We start from the raw sequence: 21,523 nt of genomic DNA, 5'->3' as shown, positions 1-21,523 counted from the left end.
GGGCCAAATAAGAAAGTTTGTTGGAGAGAAATTTTAAACGCTGGTCCATATTTATGCCCTATTTGTGGAGGCTTGAATGAGAGTACGTATCGCTAGATATGTAAAGGTGAAGAACTGAATGATTAGAGAATTGAAGTGTTTGGTAAGGAAGATTTGATTTTGAGCGGTTGGTGAGAGTGTAAGCCAATAAATTTTCTATGAGTGTAAGAAATTTGATTCGTATCCTCCGTATCGCAGTGGACCGTAGTGCTAGGTTTCTGTAGGATTATGTTAGGATTTTTGTAGTTTCTGTGTAATTGTTGTTTATTTTGTATATTTGGCCATGACCTAAGGGGTTTAAGCGCAAAAAAATTCATTCATTCATATGACTATACATAAGAATTTTTTTTTTTTTCAATGTTAACCTTTTTTTTGTTATCAGGGTAATTTCATAAATCCAGCGATCTTTCTGATGTTGAAGTATCGTAGCCTACGGAAAGCGAAACACGTTAAAGAGAGCAGGTTTTTAGACACTACGTCTCTGAATCAGAATTTAAAACAATATCTTATATTTTTTTGTGAGGGCCTTCTGGAGGAGGGGCAGGGGAGGTCCGATTCTCTAAAATCTAATTGTTTGGTCCAAATTTCTTGTTTTTTCTTGTAAGGGCCTTTTTGTCCAATCTTATGGGAGATAGATTCCCTCATTTTTTTGTCTTCTGCATGCATGGTAAATATTAACTATTTAAGAACATTACAAAGAGATTGGCTAGAACGTTTTGTACATTTATTTTATTCTCGTCTTGTAGATGGGTGAAATTTGAAGAAGCCGTAGAGATTGGTGGGGCGCGTTGGTCCAAGCCCCGCGTTGCATCACTAACTCTGCACTCAATTTTTGAACTCAGAAGCATTATTAGTAAAGGAGTTGTGCTTCTCGATTGTAATGCAGCTTCCCTCGATGGTATCTTTAATCAGGCTGTTGGAAAAATTGCAGATGAACAAAAGCTAGATGCAACATTGAAAGATGAGGTATGTTCATTAATCCCGAATTATTAAACAAGTTTTATGTAAATATTTTAACCCGTCGATTGGCACGAATAGAATGATATAGTCTATAAATACATTTTGGCAGGCGGAACCAACATGATCGAGGCTCATGCCTCAAAAGCCCATTGCTTCCATTCCCCAGGTGGCTAAGCTTACAGAGTCACACCCTGACGCCCATCCCTAGCCAGGCTTTGAAATTGGTGACACCAGGACTCGAAACTGCATCCCGAACCACATAGGGCTGGAAGCCCAGTGCCCGGTAGGGTTGCACGTTCTATAAGGTAGTTCAATGCATTTGACTGTATCAACAGTACCATTGTTGCCCAATTTGAACTTTGAAGGTGCATTTTTTTTAAAACATGTTTAAAATTAACGTTACCCTCTGGTGTAAAGCTTACAGTCTTCAATAAAGTGAATTTAAATAAATTGTCAATTGCAACCCAATAATTTAAATAATTGCAACCCAAGACCACCTTAGGCCAATATAGCTGCACACGGTTTTCCAACACCCCAATCTATTCAAAGCATCACTCTTCACCCCCCTTACATATGTTCCAATTTCCTCTAAATCCTTCCTTATGACATCTTCCTATAATATTTGGTGACGACTTGCTCTTCGTTTGGCCTAAGGTGGAAGGCCAAAAAGACCGATCTTTAGCAATCTCTCATTCTTCATCCGTAAAACGTGTCCTAGCCTCTCAACATTTTTCATTCTACATTTTTCATTCAGCTTGTTGTTTGACTTATGCAGGACTTAATTTTTTTTTTAGGGGAATGGGGAATATTCTTACGAACACTTAAATTAACACCCGTTTTAAGTTTGGGCAGCATAGCAATGTAGGTAACGGAAGCAGTATGTAGAAAAAGCAAAAGAGACCAGACTGAGTTCTCTGACTCCTGCTCCATAACTAACGGGAGCAAGAAACTCCGTTCTGTTTTTAAAGAAGAGCAAAATATGTGTTTATGCTGGGTAATGAAGGATAGAACTCGACAGGTGGACTTTTGAAGACAGCGGACGACAATGACGGAAATCTGTTGGAGTAATGTTTGTGAAAAACAAATTTGTGTTTAATAGTCTGTGCTTGAGTTTGAATAACGAATCAGTTGTGGTTCAATTCCCATTCCTTTTACTGGTCAGTAGCATAAAAAAGTCAAAAGATAGTAGCTCAATAGCTTAAAAATTCTTAAAAGAAAAGTACGGCAGTGAAATATGCGTGTTTTGTCATTTTGTCACATGAGAATTACTTGGTTCCCATTACTGTTGTTATCAAGATTACCGCTCTAAAATTCTGCTACTGGATAGGGACCTGCAATTAATTTCTAGGGAGAGTTGAGGAAACGCTTTTGTGCCAGAAAACCTTTAAAATATATCTGGGTGTTACAACTTTGGGCTTTTGAATCTTTTCAAAAGGAGGGGGTTGTAAACCCCTAAATCTGGGTTAAACCTTTTCTAAAACTCAATTTCAGAATAAGAGTGTTCAATTTGACCGAAAGTTGTTTGCGTATATGAAAAAGTTAAGTATTTAGAGAAATAGTTATCTATGTTGGAATTGCGATAGGGTTGCAAATAGTCTAATCGAAAAAACTTACTAGGCCAATCATCCAAAATTCATAGACTAACAAATATGAGAATGCTAATGCTGTGTCTTAGTCAGCCGTATTTTTTTAGTGCCATCCAATTGGTCTCGCCCTTTCTAAATTTTACAACTGAAACTTTTATCTTATATTCATTTTTGAGTCACCTAGAATATGACATCCTTAATTTTTTTTTTACCTAAAGAGAACAAAAAGGCTTAGAGTTTTAGGAGAAGCCCGAGTAGGTAAAAGAAAGATTCATATAAAATCATTCAAATAACAAAAAATGATGTCGTTGGGGAGAAAAATAATTCATAATTACTAGCTATTTACAACAAGGGACGGCAACAGTAGCTAATAATTATGATTGCAGGTTAGAGAGTAGGTTTGCTTTTAAAAAATGTTTTTTTAATCTACTAAGTATTTTGTCTTTTGCTATTGGGTAACTAAGATAATATAAATTGGGCCTCTGTTATAGATTGTCTCATTACTTCTTCACAAACATCGACATTTACATGAACTTCGAAAGGACCTTCCACTTATGGCCGATAAAAAGCTTCAAGCAAGAAGACCATCAGTGCCATCTAGATCTTTGATCACTTCCTCATCATCTGCACGCTTTCCGTCTAGTCCCAGCTCAGCTGGATTTTTGACAGACTACTCAGACGACGTACCCAAGGTATCTCTTTTTTTTACCTTACTTTTTTATTCTTATGCTAATATACCACTTTTGAGTACATTTTGGCAGCTTGTTGGACCCTTTTTTTTTTATTCCGTATTTGCTATCTTTGGCAATTGTGTTTGCTATATGTACTAGTAGCCTACTGAACGTCTGTTGCAATAATAAAAAAGATTTTTGAATCTGTCTCTGTTAAGACATGATGGAAAAAGAATTGTGCTCTCTCTTAACATTGTTACGCTCACAGACGTAGCTTTTGAAACTAAGATGTAAAGATTTAGCTTGCCTTAAGGTAAATTTCATATTTAACCTGAAACATCCTATGTATAAATTCCGTGCTCTGAAGACTTATTAAATGTCCTAACTCTTCTAGGTTTGTATTTTCTTTGACAAATCCTAATGTAAAGGTTGTTTGGATGTTTTCCTCAAAGATTGTGCAAGTGACATAATAAAAATATTTAAATCCTACTCTTAATATCGACCGCACGTATGGTTTTCACGCAATACTGCTTAAAGTCTGTAGCAAACCCTCAGTGGCTTCATCAGAACATAGTTGAAAATATCTGAATTACTGTTGGCTACAATTTCAGATTAAGAGGAAACCAAATTTATTTATAAATATCCCCAGACTCCCTTTTGAATGCAAGGAGGATATTTAGTTTCAGACTAGAAATAAGCTAGGATAATAAAGTTGATTCAAAATTTTACAGAGGACCCCTCCTAGAAAATGTATATTGTGAAAAGAGAGAGCTGAAGAGGAAGTGTTGCTTAAAGCAGTTATTATGGACTGTTTTAAGACTTCTTGTCAAAGCCCGGGCCCGCTTTTAATGCTACGGTGTCTATCCTTTTTTTCTTTTTTTTATGAAATTCTACATTACGGATTCAGAGTCTTTTGCTACAAAAAATGGGTCTGGTTTAGTGCCAAACAAAACATAACTTTAATTATTAATTTCAATCTGGCTTTAAATACCCACACATTGTGACAAAGCCTTAATGAAAGCAAAGAAACAGTAATAAATAAATCGCAATCAAAATGATACCTTAGGAGAAATTGTTGCTTAGGTCTATTGGATCATGTTTCAACCAAATAATATGTTTTGTAATCTTAAGCTATTTTTTTCAGAAAAATAAAGCATTTATGAGGAAGCTTCCACCTGGTGCGGAGTCAGCGGTCCTTCTAGTCGGTGAATATGAAGGTCTCGAGCGTCCAGTTTCAGCATTTATACGCTTGACAAATCCTCAGGTCTTTGGTGATCTTATTGAGGTCGATGTTCCCACCAAATTTATTTTCTTCCATATTGGACCTGTGGTAAGACTCACTGAAATATTAGGCTAATTTTGTCTGATGAAATTCCTAGAAATCTAAAAGTAATTTGGGTTTAAAGATTTGATAAACACGAAAAAACAGCAAAGAAGAACAAATATAACAATAAAAGCAAACTATTCAATTTCTATTTTTATTCGTCACCAAAATTTAACTGCAATTTTTGTTTGATCGTCTGATCTTTTCTAAGTATCTCTTTCTATGCCGACCTTTGACAAGGTCTTTCTTTAATTTATTCTCCTTTATTAGTATAAATAGGCCAATGTCATGTAATTAAGACCGAGAATGGTATAACCAGATTTCTCAAAATCATCTTTAGTGCCCCTCAGGAATTTGTACCTTCCCCATTTCTTTTTGTAGTTATAACGGACTACGTATTAAGATAAAACCCTGGATATGGCGTCAAAGTAAGCACTATCTAACTGTCGGATTTAGATTTTGCGGATGACGTATTCTTGCTAGAAGGTTCAAAATAGCAGCTAATTGACGCTATTATAGATAATGCTGAGAATTCTGGACTAACCGTCAATGTTGAAAAATCAAAGAATCACCAACAACAAACAAGCTCACCAATTTTGTTGCATTGCAAGAATAAGAATCTAGAAAAAATCAGGGATCTCAAATACCTGTGCAGCCGGATGAATTGTGATGGTAAAATAATGACCAAGATTAAACGCAAAATTAGTCAATTAACCAGAGCTTTTGATAGGCTAAAGTTTATTTAAAGAAGCAGAAATATTCTCTGGGACTAAAGCTACATTTCTTCTGTAGCAATGGGCTATCCATACTCTTCTACGCTTGTGAGTGCTGTAAAATGAACCAACTGCTTGAAAAGAGAATCCTTGCATTCAAAAATATGTGCCGGAGGAGAATTCTAATGTTTTGAGCTGGCAACAGAGAGTCAGTAACTCTGAAATCCGCAATAGGACGAACCAGCCTCTAATTACTGTTTTTCTAAAGAAGAAGAAGTGGACATATTTAGGACAGGTATTCCGTTTGTAAAAAGGCAACCTTCCTCGGACAGTCTTTAATTGAAAACCAGACGGCATGAGAAAACTAGGTCGTCCAAAGAACACTTAAGGCGAACTTTCGATGAAGATCTGAGGACGGTTGAGACTTTTTTGATACCTGAATAGAAACACCTATTCAGGTTGTTTTTTTTTTGGGGAGGGGAGGGAGAATAATTATCTCAAATAACTGCTGAAAAATTTTCCAATTCCAATTAATGAAAGTGTATATGAGAAAATAATAGAAACTTTACTTAAAATGGATAATTGAATTTGTTTTTATAAAGTCATCCCTGTTTCTCCATTCCTTTCGTTTTGATATTTAAAACTACATATTTTTTTGTATGACATATATCTACTATATTTCTTCGGTAGCTTAGTTAAAATGTTTGAACACATTTTTCACTTGTGTATCTTTCGAACATCGAACAAGCTCCTTGATTCTATCGTCCAGAGCCTTCCGGCATTGTCTTATCAATTACCTATTGATGTTCTCCCGCCTGCTTTCCCCTCCATATCTCCGTCTGAAGTCGAAGGAAGAATTAGGAAACTACGAAAAATAAGTGCCTGCCCTTTAAATACCCCGTTTCCACTTGTTAGTGTTTTCAGTGACTTTCTCTCACAGCCCTTGTCTAATATTTTCAATGAGATTACTAAGTCTGGCCAATATCCGCAAATTTGGAGACAAGGTTTCATAACCCCCTTGAAAAAAAGATGGAAACCTGGTTTTGAAGTTGTTCGTTGTATTTCCCTCACTCCTATATTCTCTAAATTATATGAAGGATTCCTTGTAGATTGGCTAAAGGAGAAAATCCTACGTTTTTAGTGACCTGAGACAATTCGGGAACATCAAATGAACTTCTACTTCCCTCGTTTTTCTTATTGACTCACTTGGAAAAATTCTCCAAAAACCTCATTGCTGGCTAAATTTAATTTTCATTGATCTTCAAAAAGCATTTGACCTTGTTAACCACAATAATTTAGTCGAGAAACTTGTAACTGATTTCAATGTTGATTCTTTCCTGCCTAAATTGGCTGCCTCCTTTTTATCAAATGTATCACACGTAGTCAAATATCAGAATCATTATTCCAGTCCCCTCCCTGTCCACAATGGAGCACTCCGAGGTACTCTCCTAGGTCCCCTCCTTTTTTTCTATTATGATAAATAGCCTTGCTAAAAAATTTCCGAAAGATGAAAATTTGTGGATGACCTAACGGTTGTTGATACCTGCTACCGAAACTTAGTAAGCAGCCCTGTGAGTATCCTCAATGAAATTGTAGAAATATCAATGTCATTGAGAAATATCAATGTCATTGAGAAATCTCAATGATATTGTCCTCTAAATCTATGATAATGCCAACATGTTTCCCTAAAACCTCACCTCTTTTTCCTCAACCCTATCCCCCCAGATATTTCTGTGTCTTCCTTCAAATTACTTGGGGTTACAATTTACTCTAATTTAAAGTGTGATATCCACGTTAAAGATATTGTCCATAAAGCTAATGCGTCGTTGTCTCTCCTTAAGTTTTTGAATAAATTTAATATCCCCCCTTCAATTCTTAATGATTTATACTTCCTTCGTCTGCTCGCATCTTGAATATACTTCTCCAGTTGGCCTCTTGGCATCTCCCGTGATGAATCAGAAAAAATTGAATCCATCCAAAAAAGAGCCCTGAGATTAATTTTCAAAGAAGCTAAGGTACCATACTTGCTCTTTCTAAAAAAGCCAAACTTGAAACTCTTGAGCACAGGCGAGGAACGTTGTGCCTCCGTTTTGTAAAAAATGCAAACATTCGCACGGGAAACATTTTCCCCAAAAGACACTCCTCATCCAGACATCGCCTGCCACGTACTGTTTCTGAGCCCGTTCCTATCTTGTCCCCCATCCATTACTTTACCTCCAGATATGAAAAAACTTTGTACCCTTCATGACTGATCAAATAAACCGCTAATTTTCCCTTTTTTTTCGTTGGAACTGTTGATACCCAAATTTTATGTTTGTTTGATTTTGTGTCCCCCCTTGTTCATACCTTTTTGACGCTAATTTTGTCTCACTCTTTTTTAGTTCTGTTTTAGTTTTTACTTTTTTAACTTTCTGACATTTTGCCGCTTATTATTTTTTTTTTTACTAATAAATGGCTTTGCCTTTCTGATTTTGTTGTTTTTGGCATTGTTTAGCCAGTTTTTTAATTGTTTTGCTATTTTTACGATTTTTTATTTATTTCTTGGTTTTATGACTCCGAAATGTGAATTTGGTCCTTCGGGGCTTGTGATAGACATTTTTTGAAGTTAAATAGCTCATCTATCCACAAAAGCGGGCAAATTGTTCACTTGTTTACTTAAAGGCATTCACTCCAATAAGGTTCAGGTGAATCAGACCTAAGTGCGTAAATTTTGCTTTTAGCTGAGGTTTTAGAGGACAACTCAATAGATTCCTGGAACTAAAACTATCTCTAAATGGCTCCTTTCTCTTGGGTTCTAATTGGGTTCAGACGAATCGAACTAAAGTGCGCAAATTTGTATTTCACTGGGAGTTGAGAAAAAAACGAGTAAAAATGGCGACGCGGTCACTCATGCAACTTATATCTTGTATACACCGTAGATTCCTGGAACTAAAACTGTCACTAAATGACAAATTACCCGGCCTGTTACTAAATTTTGGCTCTAGTTCTCTTACTTTCTCTACCCCTGTCTCTCTTTCTTGTCCTTTCTCTCTCTCTCATTATATCTTGTGCTCTGTAAAAGATATGGAGTCTGTTTCTTTTACCGTCACTGCATATTCATTGGCCCCCAGGTACCTTTTAAAGGGCCTAAAAGCCAGATCTCACGTTTTTCATGGTTCAGTTTGTAATTTATCTTATTAAACAGATCTTATAACTCTTAGAATTATTCTAGAATCATCTAGTGAGAAGACTTTCGTTGTAATTTCTCATTGTTAAATGATTTTACTTTGTCTTTCTTTATTTATGTAAAAGAAAGCAAGTAGAACTCTGCTGTGGTAGGCCTACACTTTTTTTTTTACGACTTAAAAGGGGCATTATAACTTTGAATATTTTTTTTCGAATGAGCCTTCTCCTAAATTTCTAGGATCATCCAATTAAAAGACTACCATTTGAGGTTCTTTGTTTCAAGTGACAAATTTTAGATTTCAGGTATAAGTCAGTTACATGTCTCGCTCCGAATCATTAAGTTTTGGCTGTTCCTCGATGCTAAGCTTCGAAATGAGCTGATTCTCTCCTAAGTTTCTAAAATATAACAAGGTCATGATTGCCGGTGGTAGTCTGTAATAAATATGAAAATGACTGCATGTCTAAAAGAATATCCATTCTTCTTTAATTTCTGTTTACCTTCTTTTTTTTCAGGGCTCAAGTGAAGCAAACAAAGAAGTAGGCAGGTCACTGGCAACCATGTTAGTCGATGAAGTCTTTCACGAAGTTGTTTACAGAAGCAAGAACAGAGAAAACTTATTAGCTGGCGTCGACGAGTTCATCGATAATGTTACTGCCTTGCCTCCCGGTGAATGGGATCCTGATATTCTATTAGAACCACCAAACAACGTTCCCTCTCAGGTAAATTTATTTTTTAAAGACAACCTCATAGAATTATGAATTACAAAATTGTTATGTCCCTATATCCATGATATCAGTGAAAAATCCTATCACCTACAGCCGACACTTTAATTAATGTCAACAGCATTGTCCCATAGCATGATTTGACTGACAACACTGGGTAGTTCTAATTAATCATTGATGAAAGTTAACCATTGATTAGTTGTTTTTTAAAATAAGAATAAAATTGTTTCTTCATATATTCAACATCGTTGTTCATATATTGCTGTTGGAATTGCCGTAAAAAGTTAAAAAATCTACCTTTTACTGCTGTTTCCATCTACTGAGTGAAAAATTTACACTTAGTAGGCTGTGGTTTTGGACAGCTTGGAAAAGTATTGACTCGTTTCACAACTCAGATAGAATATTTTAATTTCAACACTAAAAAGCTGCAGCTGTACTGCTTATAATAAATGTTGTTCAAATTTGTCTTCTTTTATAATTGATCTATTGGTAGTATATTTAAAAGTATCTATAGAATTCTGTCTAACGGTTAGTTGAATTAGAATGTCCCTAGAATATTTTTCACTTATAAAAAAAGAAACCACTTTTAAAAGAATTTCTGGCGTCTTCAAGTGCCTAAAATTCAAATCAATAATCTGAAGCGAAGGGTAAAATTAAACTTGGATGGATCTGTGTCTCTATAATAAAAGTGTCGCATATTGTATAGAAGCTTATGTTTTTAAAAAACGAGTTAATCTTATGCAGCTAATATAAAAGAAGCGTATGACATGCCTAATAAAGTGATGTCTAAATATCTAAAGTGACTTCTTAATCTTTGAAATTGTATATCTTAGGCGAAAACATTTGCAAATATAATGTACCCAATGTTGTGGATGACTGGTTTCCTCAGGGTATTTTTGGATCTTTTCCAAAAGTGTTTATAAGCCAGTCATTTGCCAAGGTGCTCATTACCTAAAAACCAAGATAAAGAATCAACTTGCTCAGTATTTCTTCTAATCTTGTTTTCTGTCCACTTTTAGGAATCTCGAAAAAAGCCAGAGCCCTTGCAACTTGAACATGTTGATCTTGACAAGGAAGAGCTAGAATATCTCCAATCTCAAGGATTAGTACGGACTGGCCGTATTTTTGGAGGTTTAATCAACGACATAAAACGGAAAGCGCCTTGGTACCTTTCAGATTTTACCGATGCTTTCCATGTACAAAGTATTGCTTCAATTACTTTTTTGTATTTTGCTTCTCTGAGTCCTATTATCACTTTTGGTGGTTTATTAGGTGACGCAACTGAGGACAGATTGGCTGCAATTGAGTCTCTGATTGGTGGATGTTTATGTGGGTTGATTTTTAGTCTGTTTTCTGGCCAGCCTCTGAGTTTGCTAAACGCAACAGGACCTGTCTTGGTTTTTGAAACTATTCTCTATAACTTTTGCAAGTAAGTAATCTATGTTTTATAAGTTATAAATTAAAATGCCCATAATTTATTCGAAAATGCAAGTGCTACTGCTAGATTTAGGGTAAAATAATTTAACTTATTTATGCTAGAAAAAGGTGAGCCCACGATGCTAATGTATGTAATAATTGTTTACTATTATTATTAATTTACTATTATATTAGTTTACTTATAAAAGCTAATAATTGAGTATACTTTCTTTTTCCTCCTTCAAAGTTGCACCTCTTTTGGGCTCTTTGCAGTGGTGTAATTTTGTTAAAATCTTGGAAGGGGGGCATAATTGGAGCCAATTTTCCCAAATCAAGTGAAAATAACAGTAAAAACTGAACAATGAGCGATATAGTAGCAAAAAACGTAAAGATTTACCAAAGAAAACTAACCCGTTTCTGTGGATGCTTGAATTATGCAGGCTTATCTTAGTTTTGACAAGACCTTTGGAGAAACGAATTGTCAGCCGGGGAGGTGGGGCCAAACTGGGGTCTGGGGGGACTGAGGTCTGGGAGTGTAGTTGGTCCCCAGCCCTGTAGCAAATTAAGCCCCTTGCTGTTTGCCCAGATGTATGTCCCATTACACACCTAGAATGCCTAGAAAAACATGCTTCGCAAACAGCATGGTTTCTTTAAACTCTTCTCTTTTTAGTATTTATTCCATCAAAGCTGTTTGTTTAATCAGACGTAGGCTTAGCAGATGAATAAAAAACTAGAGATAAAACTGGACAAATGGCTGGTGAAAAATTAAAATTGAATTGGAATAAAATTATAGACAGTCATACGTGGTATCACAAATGACTAGTTCTTCTTTTTTTCATGTCATCGGCTATTCAGGATTTTTCTTGTCATGCATAAGGCCTAGTAATCCTGGCTTCTGAAAATTACTCCTTATTTAGGTAAACGAAAATGTCGTAATTTTGTTTACTTATTTGAGTCAATTCATAGTCAATTTACTTATTTTGAGTCAATTCATAGTCAATTTACTTATAGTCATTGTACATGCTTAAATTTCTTCTTAAAGGCACTTCTTTTTCAGTTCTTGGAACTACATTTTTCTGGCTTTGCCTTTAGTCCCCTCTTCCAGAAAATATGAATCTTAATAACTTTAATGTTTCAGAAACGTAAAAAGAAAAATGATTAAATAAATCCCAATATTATTTAAGTGATTAAATAAATACAGCTGATGCTTCAGCTTAAAAATTGCATGCTTGCAATTGTTTTGAAAGTTTCTGTCTTGGTTTCTAAAATAGAATACTCTGGCTCCTGAAAGACGAATTATATATTATTAAGGAATTAATACCCACAAAGATCAAATTTCTCAACGCATAGAAATTCGAATTTGTGAAAGCACCACTTATAAGGTCAAACACATTCATATATCCTTAGAGACAGATTCAGTTCATAGTGAGGTCTCAAAACTGCTTTTAACCTAGGATTTCTTTAAAACATTAGGCAAAAACACAGGTTTTATCAAATAAAATTAAAGAGCGACATAGAAACTTCAAAAGATAAGAAATTAAGCTGTATATGGGAGGCTACCCCTCTTCTCATCCCCTTGTTCTTTGTGAAAAAGTTTCATGATATTCTGCGGAAAGCATGTATAAGTTTGGCTGGGCTCTAGCAGTTGTTCTTTAAGCATTATCGGCAAAAAGCCAAGGTTTTGTACGAAGAAAGGGTAGTTAAGCGGGCTGCAGCCTCGCTCATATGCCGGATATTTTCTGCACGGTTTAAGTTTTAATATCGCTCTTTACTTTCATTAAAAAGAACTCTTTCTTTTTCCTAATTTCTGTTTATTTTAAATACCGTGCTGAGGTTTTGCCTTACAATCCCTCACAACCTCAATCTCTTAACTAAAATTTTAACTTCGATAGAACAATGCTTCAGGGAAAAGAATTTAGTGTTTCGAGATGAAGTTTAAATATCCAGAAGGAATATTCTTCTCCTATATTCACTTTAGTTTGATGATTCTTTAAAATCTATGTCTATATTAACCATTTATTTTGTACTGATTGCGTATATCTTTAAGAGTGAATGTGCTTCCCCGCAGCATTACTACCTCTGATACTGGGAAGCTCAGTATGTGTTTTTTTGATCATTTTAAATTGAATGGCAAGCTCATAGAGTTTTCAATCGATAGCCTTTTCTCTCTCTCTGGGGCAGTGTTATTGTTTTGTACCACATAATGTGCCACATTATGTACTATATTATTTTGTTTTCATTTGTTATTGGTTGCCCGATAATACGAGCTAGACTCTCAGCCGGACATACCTTTTTCCGTAGTTGTATTTAGTTTGTAAATGAAAAGAACCAGAAGCTCAATAGCAGAAAACCCTGCTTTCGCTGCGGTACAATCTTTTTTGCTACTTAAAAAGGGCACTAGAACTCTTAACTTCCGATTGAATGAGCCTTTCCCCAATTTTCTAGAATCTTTGGTTCAGAACCACGATCCCTTGAAAAAAACAAATAAACACGGCTCAAGGATCATTCATCTTGAAAAAAAACTGCAAAATTCTGCATTTACTTTGATAGGGGCTTCAAACTTCTAAAATACACTGAATCTTAAATATTATTGTAGATGGAATTTGATCCTGTTATTTTCTTCAAGACTCTTTTCACTTTTTGAGGTATTCTGTGCCTTTTCCAAAAAATGAGGCAAACTTTCTTAGGCTCGTAATGTTTTTTTGATAAATTCAATTTTTATAAATTCACTTATTTAGTATCACAATAGAAATTCAGTTCTTTCGATTCTTTGAAAAGTTGCTCCTTACTTGAAGTCCATTACCGCGAACTGTTTAATGTTAGTTAAGTAAAATAAGATAGCCTTGTTTTGGTTTATTCTGAATTCTAAATCTAGCTGGTCAAATTTTTCTAGTTTTATTAGATTTTCACTAAGTCTGGACTTGAATGTCAACCCTAGCAGCCAATTTCCTTTGAATTTCATGGTCTGTAGAAACCAAGAACAATTACGTATCAGCTGATACTATCAGCTCATAGTATCAGCTGGCACACGTATGTTCCACACGTGGTTATACCACAGTTGCATATATGAAGTTCTGTTTTGGAAAGGCTTAGGTAGGGGGCGGGGGTTAAGCCAAATTTGCACGCGCTAAACATATAGAGATTCAATCGGTTCCAAGTTCAAAAAGATCGTGGACAAGTGAGAAATATGTTGTTTTTTTTATGTTAGATTGTTAAATTCGTCCTTTAACCTGTATATTATCGCTTCTGAAAATTCCTCAAATAATTTTAGAAAGAATAGTACTTATCCTATCTAAATAAAGTGTAATCGTAATCTTTTCTTAATTATCATTACTTTATTTCAGAGTAAACGATTTCTATTATCTTACCGTACGATTCTGGGTTGGTGCATGGATGGGATTGATTATGCTCATTCTTTGTGCTTTGGACATATCAGCTTGGGTCTGCTTTATTACCAGATTTACGGAAGAAAATTTTGCGCTTCTCATTGCCTCTGTATATGTCTACAAAGCTGTTGAGAACATCATTAAAATTTATCATAAGTACCCTATGAGCCCTCCTGATGTGATGAATATAACTGGGGATTGTTTTTGCACACCTTCTGGAGGTAACTTCACTGGTGGAAATTTCACCGGGGGAGCTCTTAATTGGACTGGAATGGCTGCAAATGAATGCAGCATGGTCAGTTTTTTCTTTCTTTCTTCTACTGTTTTACTTATTATGTTCTCCTTTTGTATGTTCATATTGTGCTATTGTTTCTAAGTGGTAAAAATAAGGGTGTGCCCCCCCCCCCAACCCGTTGACCTTACCTAGAATCTAGCTAATAGAAACATTCACATGTCTATTAACAACGTGAGTAGGGGCGTAGCTCTGACATTTTATTGGAGGGGGAGTAAGAGGGGTCTAAGTCCAGAGTTAATGGAGCCGGACTATTTGATATTTTTTCTATTCAAATTATTTGGGGCAACTACCCGCTTGCCCCCTTCCCGCCAAACAACGTCACTGGCCGTGAGCGTGATAGCTAAATATTAGCCAGACGGAAAAGGGATCAAAGAAAATTCAAAATCCTACTGTCAAGGGATTTTTACTTCTTTCTGGCACAACTTTCACTTTCTGAAACTTAGGGAGGTCTTGATCCATTAACCCTATATCACACGTAATTTAAAGACAAAAGAGACGGAGTTAAGAATCACTGTTTAAAACACCCCCTCTCTACATGGAATTTGGAAAAAGTGGGCCTAAAAACGGGCAAAAAACTTAGTGTTTTAGCAATAGGACGGTTGGTGGCAGGGAGGGAGGTTAGAACTTCCCAAAAACATTCTTGAAAATTATAGATGAATGTTTAATTTTTAAGATACGCATAGATTCGTATATTTTTATTTATAAGCATATTTTTGCAAGTGAAAACCCCTGCCCCAGCTTCAAAGTAAGCTTAACCAGAGTTTCTGGGCAGCTTTATGTCAAAATTGTAGTGCTCAAAATGCTTATATTTATTTTAGATCAGTTTGGGCGAAGTTCCAAAAAATAAAATTAAAAAGAATTCAACTATTACAAACTATATAGATAAATGGATGAATAAGACCATGTAATTCAGACAAAACAATAAGCATAAATCTATTTTAAGGGAAAACTCTGAAAACCTTGACAATTGGTAAATGTTCTGTAAAGGGGATTTCGGTAATCAAGTAATCGGTAAGTAATCGATATATAGTCCATGGAATGTAGTCCATAATAGGATATAAAATTGGTAAAATGGTGATTAAATCTCGAGTATTATTTTTTGTTTAATAATGGTTGTTGAGGTATAAAGAAGGAGTTGAGTATTAAGTTAGTAGTAGCAGGGTAGATGATGTTGTAGTTGTTTGGTTGTAGACGTTTTTTTTTAATCCCTTCTGAGGTGAAAGTAACTTCTTTTTTTTAATTTTCCGAATTCATGGTGTTAAGTTTCTTGTTAACGAATGTTAATGGTAATCGATGGTAATCAATGGCAACAAATGGTAATCGATATTTAGGGAATTCGTAAAGGTTCCAAGGTTTTAAGGCTGGGTGCACCTTAAATGTCCTATTCTCCATTCATTTGTGCTTGACTTGACAGAAAGCAAAACTTTGCCTGAAAGATAATACAGCTATACGGTTACTTCTTTAGCTCTATTTTTCGATTATCATCTTAGAGGCAACTTGGAATTGATTGTCCTGCCATATAAAATTGTGATAAAACCTCTGGCTTAGGAACTATATACCATCATCTGGTAATTTCCTTTTTCACATATGTAATACCTTACTGGTATAGTAGTCTAAAATCCAAATCAACTCTTACAAATGTAGAATATCTACAAAGACACAGTTTGTCCTCATTGTTTAATTTGTCCCAATAGCTACATAGTTATTGATCCCAAAACGAAAAGTTGTGATTTTTCGAAAACGAGTTGGAAAGCAATGAAGATTCCTGTAGTGGATTTTATATCTAGGACTCCTATAGGGGATTATATTTTCAGGGTAGGTGTACTAAATTTATAGTAGGCAGGAGAGAAGATGCTTTGTGATTGGAACGAAAAGTTTTATAACTTCATATACTATTTATCAAAACGAAAAATAATTGTTCAGTAGCACACTCATTTGAAAACAAATTTCTTATAATATCTAGTAAGCGCTGTTTGACCTAAAACTCGAGAAATTTATGCATACTCTCTGTTTAAATTATGAAAATGTCAGATATATGAGAAAACTCGAGATTTGAGAATATTAATCGGTGATAAAAATGACACAACTGCCCTTCCTGATAACTTAGTAAGGCTGCTAGGCCACGCTCAATTTTGATTTTAAGTCAAGAAGTACCTAATTTTGTTAAAACTTTGAATTTCCCTTTTTGTGGCATACCATTTCGCTTTGCACATGCGCCAAACATAGTGTTTTCTATTGCTTTGCCCTGGGATCTGCCTAAAAAAGTGATACATTTGAAATTGGGTTCTACGTGGTTTGCAATGTTCTTTGCATTATTGCTCGCATGCAAAAATCTATTACCGGAAAATATTTGTATACAAACTCTGATTTAAAAAAAGCCATCACCTTTTTATGCAAATTACTCTGAAATATCTCCAAATAATATTTCATATATACATATTTTAGTTCCATTGCCCTAATTTAGGTTTCTCTTTCGGTTCATTAAATCCTTCATTGCCAATTTGCTGTTTGTGAAATAGAAGAAAAAGTTTTAAATCTTAAACTACATATTGATGACTGATATACAGATAGTATTTGCAAAGCCGTTGGATGAAGTCTCTGCAAAATTCCCAAACATTGCCCATGTAACACACGTGCCGGAGACAGAATTATATTTTATTTTTGATGTGATAGGGGTTGTATGCCAATTGCCTAGTAAAAGAGCCTATATGTGAGTGGTTCACAAGGAAAGATAATCTAAACTTTGATCTAAGGTGCAAACTGATAAAAATAGGAAATAATATTTTGAACCTGTACATTGGTTGTCACAAAAAGTATAACATTTCATAAAACCCTGAATTTCAGGAAATAACGAAATACTATTTTTACCATTTTTCCATTATTCCTTTGAGAAACTCCAAGCCTAAGTCATTATCAAAAGCACTGGGAATAAAATGAAATATTGATGTATATAATAATTTGAAATATTTTTGATTAAAACATCAAATTCATTATTTTAATACTTAGTTTCATTTAAAGGCCTTTATCACCTTCCTACTTAATATTAGCTGTAAGTTTATTGACCGTTAGACTTTTTTGGAGAAATGATCGTTTTATTTTGCTGATATTTCATTTAAGAAGACAATTTTGCTTGTGTTTGTCGTGCACGTTTTCATTTTTAGCATCAGTGAAATAGTAACAATTGTTATGTTAAAGCCCAAGAGTACTAAAATAAGAATTTTCGAAAGGGATGCTAATTCACAACGTGATTTATAGTATAAACAGAGGGAGACCAAAATATTTGAGCTTTTTAAATATCTGGACAATTTCCAAATATTAATTTCCTTTACTTTTTTTCAGCTCTATAATGGTACCGTTGAAGGCACAGGCTGTTTAGAGGAGCAGACACCGTATGAGCCTAATGTATTCCTTATGTCTGTTTTGCTTGCCAGCTTCACATTTTGGCTTTGTGTTAAGCTCAAGCACTTCAAACATGAGCTCTATTTCTCATACAAGGTAGGCCCCACCACTTATACTTTTTTGATGGAAATATTTCTAACTATATCCACTCCATACCCGCCCCGCCCTCCTTCCTGATATCCGTCTTACTTTAATAAGGCCTTCAGCGAGCCATATTATTACTAATGGCTTAATTCTAGGTGATGGATAATGCTTTAGGTCTATTATCCTATTTCTAAATTAAAGGTCTATTTGAAATATTGTTTAGGCCATAAGTGGCTTTATATTTATTGAGCTTATGGCTGAATAAATATCTTTACGGCAGCTAAGTTACTCGTAAAATGGATAGAAACCAGACAAGAGAAAATTATTTTAGGGACATATTTACTCTACAAAACGGAATACTTGGCTTGAAGTTTGCCATGCTCAGAAATTTCAGTGACAGCTAAGAAAACATTTCTAATAAAAATAACGAGCAAAAATGAAATGAAACATGAGTGAAACACAATGAATTTAGAAAAAGAAATAAATATATCAATTGCCACAATTTACTTATTAATTTACAATTTGTTCAAACCGTGTTGAATAGTGCAACATACAAAATTTCAGGATGTAGTTGAATAGTTAAAACTAAAGGTTGAGTGTTATTAATTCATTTTTATATGAAGACTCTTTTTGATTCTCAACAAAAATATTGAGTATTTTAATATTTAACTTGAAAAAATTATGAAAAGCGTCCAAGCAATAAGAAATTGACATGTAGAATCCTGTCCTTATGTCTTGACTCATATGGTCCTGGCCCAAGCTACCAGATGTTTTACAAATTAAAGCCTCATTGCTCTAATGGTATAAGGATAAGACGCAAAGCAAGTTAGGAAATACTAAAGGTTTACTATGAATTCTGTTAAATAAAATCATACTTTTCTACAAGATAATATCAGAAAAGTTTTCATTGATTAAGGTTTAATCTTTAGACTGCTATGTTCACTCTTTAGTTAATATTCTAGTAATAATTTTGTTTTACAATGTTAATCGAGCCAAACTATGATATAATTAATATGTAAATGTAATTTGCTTCTTAAAACTATCGATTATGTATATTCATTGTACAACTCCTAAAAATGGAACATAGATTAAGGTAAATCTCATTAGCCCCCCCCCCCCCAATTGACGACCGTGCCCCAAAACTAAAGTACTCCGGTCCGACAACGAAGAAAATGCTTTTCGAGAATACATAACGAGTCAGATGGTATTTTCCAGGCTATAAGATTTTATTTGTCAAGTAAGTGTTCACAATATGTGCCTGAAGTTCTATTTTATGCATAAATATTTGAGATGCGGCTCCCAGGCAGTAGCTGATATTTCACTCAAAATGACGACACAAAATATTTGTTAGGTTTATTCAAAACTTAGAATTTCTGATTTACTTGAGGCAAGTTGCCATTAATTGATCTTTTGAAATCCTTTTGTTTTTTTTCTAGTATATAGCAAAATGAAGACTCACTGTTCCTGTTGAGAATTTTCAAAATCGAGGAATACGTAGTATGATTGAAGGCGTAGCATTTGTGATTTTTGTTTTTCTGGGAAAAAAAATTATTACTACTAGAAAAAAAATCACTGAAAGTAATCCTGGCACACGTATAACCAAACTTTAGATCTATTTTATTCCCTTGTGTCCAAAGATCATTAGTATTGGGAACAACATATTAAGTATGCAAAGTAAATCTTTCACAAAAGTCTCAACAACTTTAACTTAAGATGTATTTAAATTTTGAAGAAGTCAAAACCATCCATTTTCCATTTTTATGATTTTTGTGAAAGAAATATCATTATTTTGGTTTTTTATTTATTAGGCCAAAAACATGTTCTTTCAAATATTGATTTGTCTAAGGAGGATAGTTGATTTGTCTAAGGAGGATAGGTAATAATATCACTCGCTCTGGGGGATTTACACGATTTATAAAATCAATCCCTGTAATACGTTGTTTGGTTAATGCCCAACATAAGAAGTTCCAAGCACTTACAATTTATAACACAGTAAGTGTTTTTTTAGAGCCAAATGGAATGAATAATTTTTTTTAATAAACTATATTTCAAGCTTTCGTATTCCTTCCTCTAGAAGTTATTAGCTATGTCTGCACTAAGGAGAGGCTTAACGATCCTCTTTTTCATTTAATTAGGCTTGTGTCCAATTTTGTTTTTCTTAATTTTTCTATTTTCGTAATTCTTAGGTCCGATGTTTGATCAGTGATTTTTCAGTCTTTATTTGTATTGTGTCCATGACAGCACTGGATTGGGCTTCTGGCATCGCTACCCCAAAACTCTCGGTAAGTGAGTTTCAGTTTACTTTACAAAAGTGTACATATAGTATACACTAATATATATTATATGTGAAAATTTCAGTATATTATACAAAACTTTCGGAATCTGACCCTCAATTTATTATACCAAATTGTACATATATGTACATTAGATTTTAATTTCTCAGTATATTGCGTAAAAAACTCTTGGTACAGGAGCTTCAATTTATCGTACAAAATTGTGCGTATAATATACATAAATCTTATAATATATGCACGTTATATGTAAAACTGTCAGTATAATATTTAAATCTCTGGGCATGTGAGATTCAGTTTGTTTGATAAATTGTACATATGTGTAAATTATATCTAAAACTCCAGGAATAGCATTTAAAACTCTCGTATGTTCGCTTCAATTTGTTATACAAAATTGTACATATAAAATATATATGCATGCACATTATACGTAAACGTTTGGGTATGTGAGATCAAATTTATTATATAAAAATCTACATACATCACTAATATATACAAGTTAAGTTTTTATGTACAAAATCTTCAAAATTATTTAAAACCAAGAAAGTGTTCTGGATCGGTTAAAGCCATAGGTTTAAAAAATTCTGAATTGCTAAATAACGATGAGTTTAGCTGTTAAGATCTATTTGTATTAATATTCCTAGTCAAAGTATTTTATAAAAATAATCGTGTATATTTCCTATATTTATTTTAACAATTAATGATAGTTATTATATATCAAACAGACTTCGGTGTTTCAGACAAAGCCTGTAAATTAAAGGTAATTAATAATGCTTACTGTTTAGAAATAGGAAAAATGGCCAAATTTTTCCCATAAATTAAGGGGAACATTACGTTCCTCCTTTATGGGTAATTTTATGTTCCCTATAAAGTTCCTAAAAATTTAGTTTTTTTCTTTTTTAATTTATTTGTACTTCCCACTGATTTTTTTTTTGTTAAACGTTGAGAAGGAATGTTTTTAAATTTACATGGTGTTTCGACCCCATCTGTAGATGTGAACCTTTTTAATTATTAAAGACGTCAAATAAGGCTATATTAAGCAATATTTGTGTCTTATTTCTTTGTGGGTTAAAAATAAGTTCGTAAATGGTTGCATTACGCGCAAACAATATTATTAGTGGTATAAGCTTGCCAAAAAAAAAAAAGAATAAACGAGGTCCTGTTGATACTTCTTTGTATTCCAAGAAAACCCAAGACGAATAGGTATTAAAGTGGATAAAGACATAAAACAAAGATTTATGTGCTGGGGATGAATACATAGAAGTTTATTTTAAGCAGTTTCTTTTTTATGGACACATCATGAAAAATTTTAAATTACTGAGACTTCCGGGATTCATATCGTTATATTTTCAACACCCATTCTACTTTCCTATGACCTTGATTATTATTTTGATTTACTTCTTTTTTTTTCTTGTCGATGTTATGACAGATAAAAACATACTTTTCAAACTTCCTAGCAAAACACAAATAC

General features: G+C 34.1%; 1 protein-coding gene across 1 annotated transcript in view; it reads left to right on the top strand.

The window, feature by feature from the left end:
* LOC136033789 (sodium bicarbonate cotransporter 3-like) overlaps positions 1-21,523 on the top strand; it is a 59,966-nt gene that overhangs the window by 15,105 nt on the left and 23,338 nt on the right. The window contains exons 4-11 of the mRNA XM_065714691.1: positions 786-1,005; positions 3,077-3,277; positions 4,401-4,586; positions 8,972-9,178; positions 10,201-10,610; positions 13,942-14,278; positions 17,618-17,773; positions 19,948-20,043. Coding sequence (XP_065570763.1) covers positions 786-1,005; positions 3,077-3,277; positions 4,401-4,586; positions 8,972-9,178; positions 10,201-10,610; positions 13,942-14,278; positions 17,618-17,773; positions 19,948-20,043 — 1,813 coding nt within the window. The remainder of the gene's footprint in view (positions 1-785; positions 1,006-3,076; positions 3,278-4,400; positions 4,587-8,971; positions 9,179-10,200; positions 10,611-13,941; positions 14,279-17,617; positions 17,774-19,947; positions 20,044-21,523) is intronic.

Source organism: Artemia franciscana, chromosome 12 (assembly GCF_032884065.1).
Source record: "Artemia franciscana chromosome 12, ASM3288406v1, whole genome shotgun sequence".
Taxonomy (NCBI): Eukaryota; Metazoa; Arthropoda; class Branchiopoda; order Anostraca; family Artemiidae; genus Artemia; species Artemia franciscana.
This window is presented reverse-complemented; position numbering and strand designations above follow the sequence as displayed.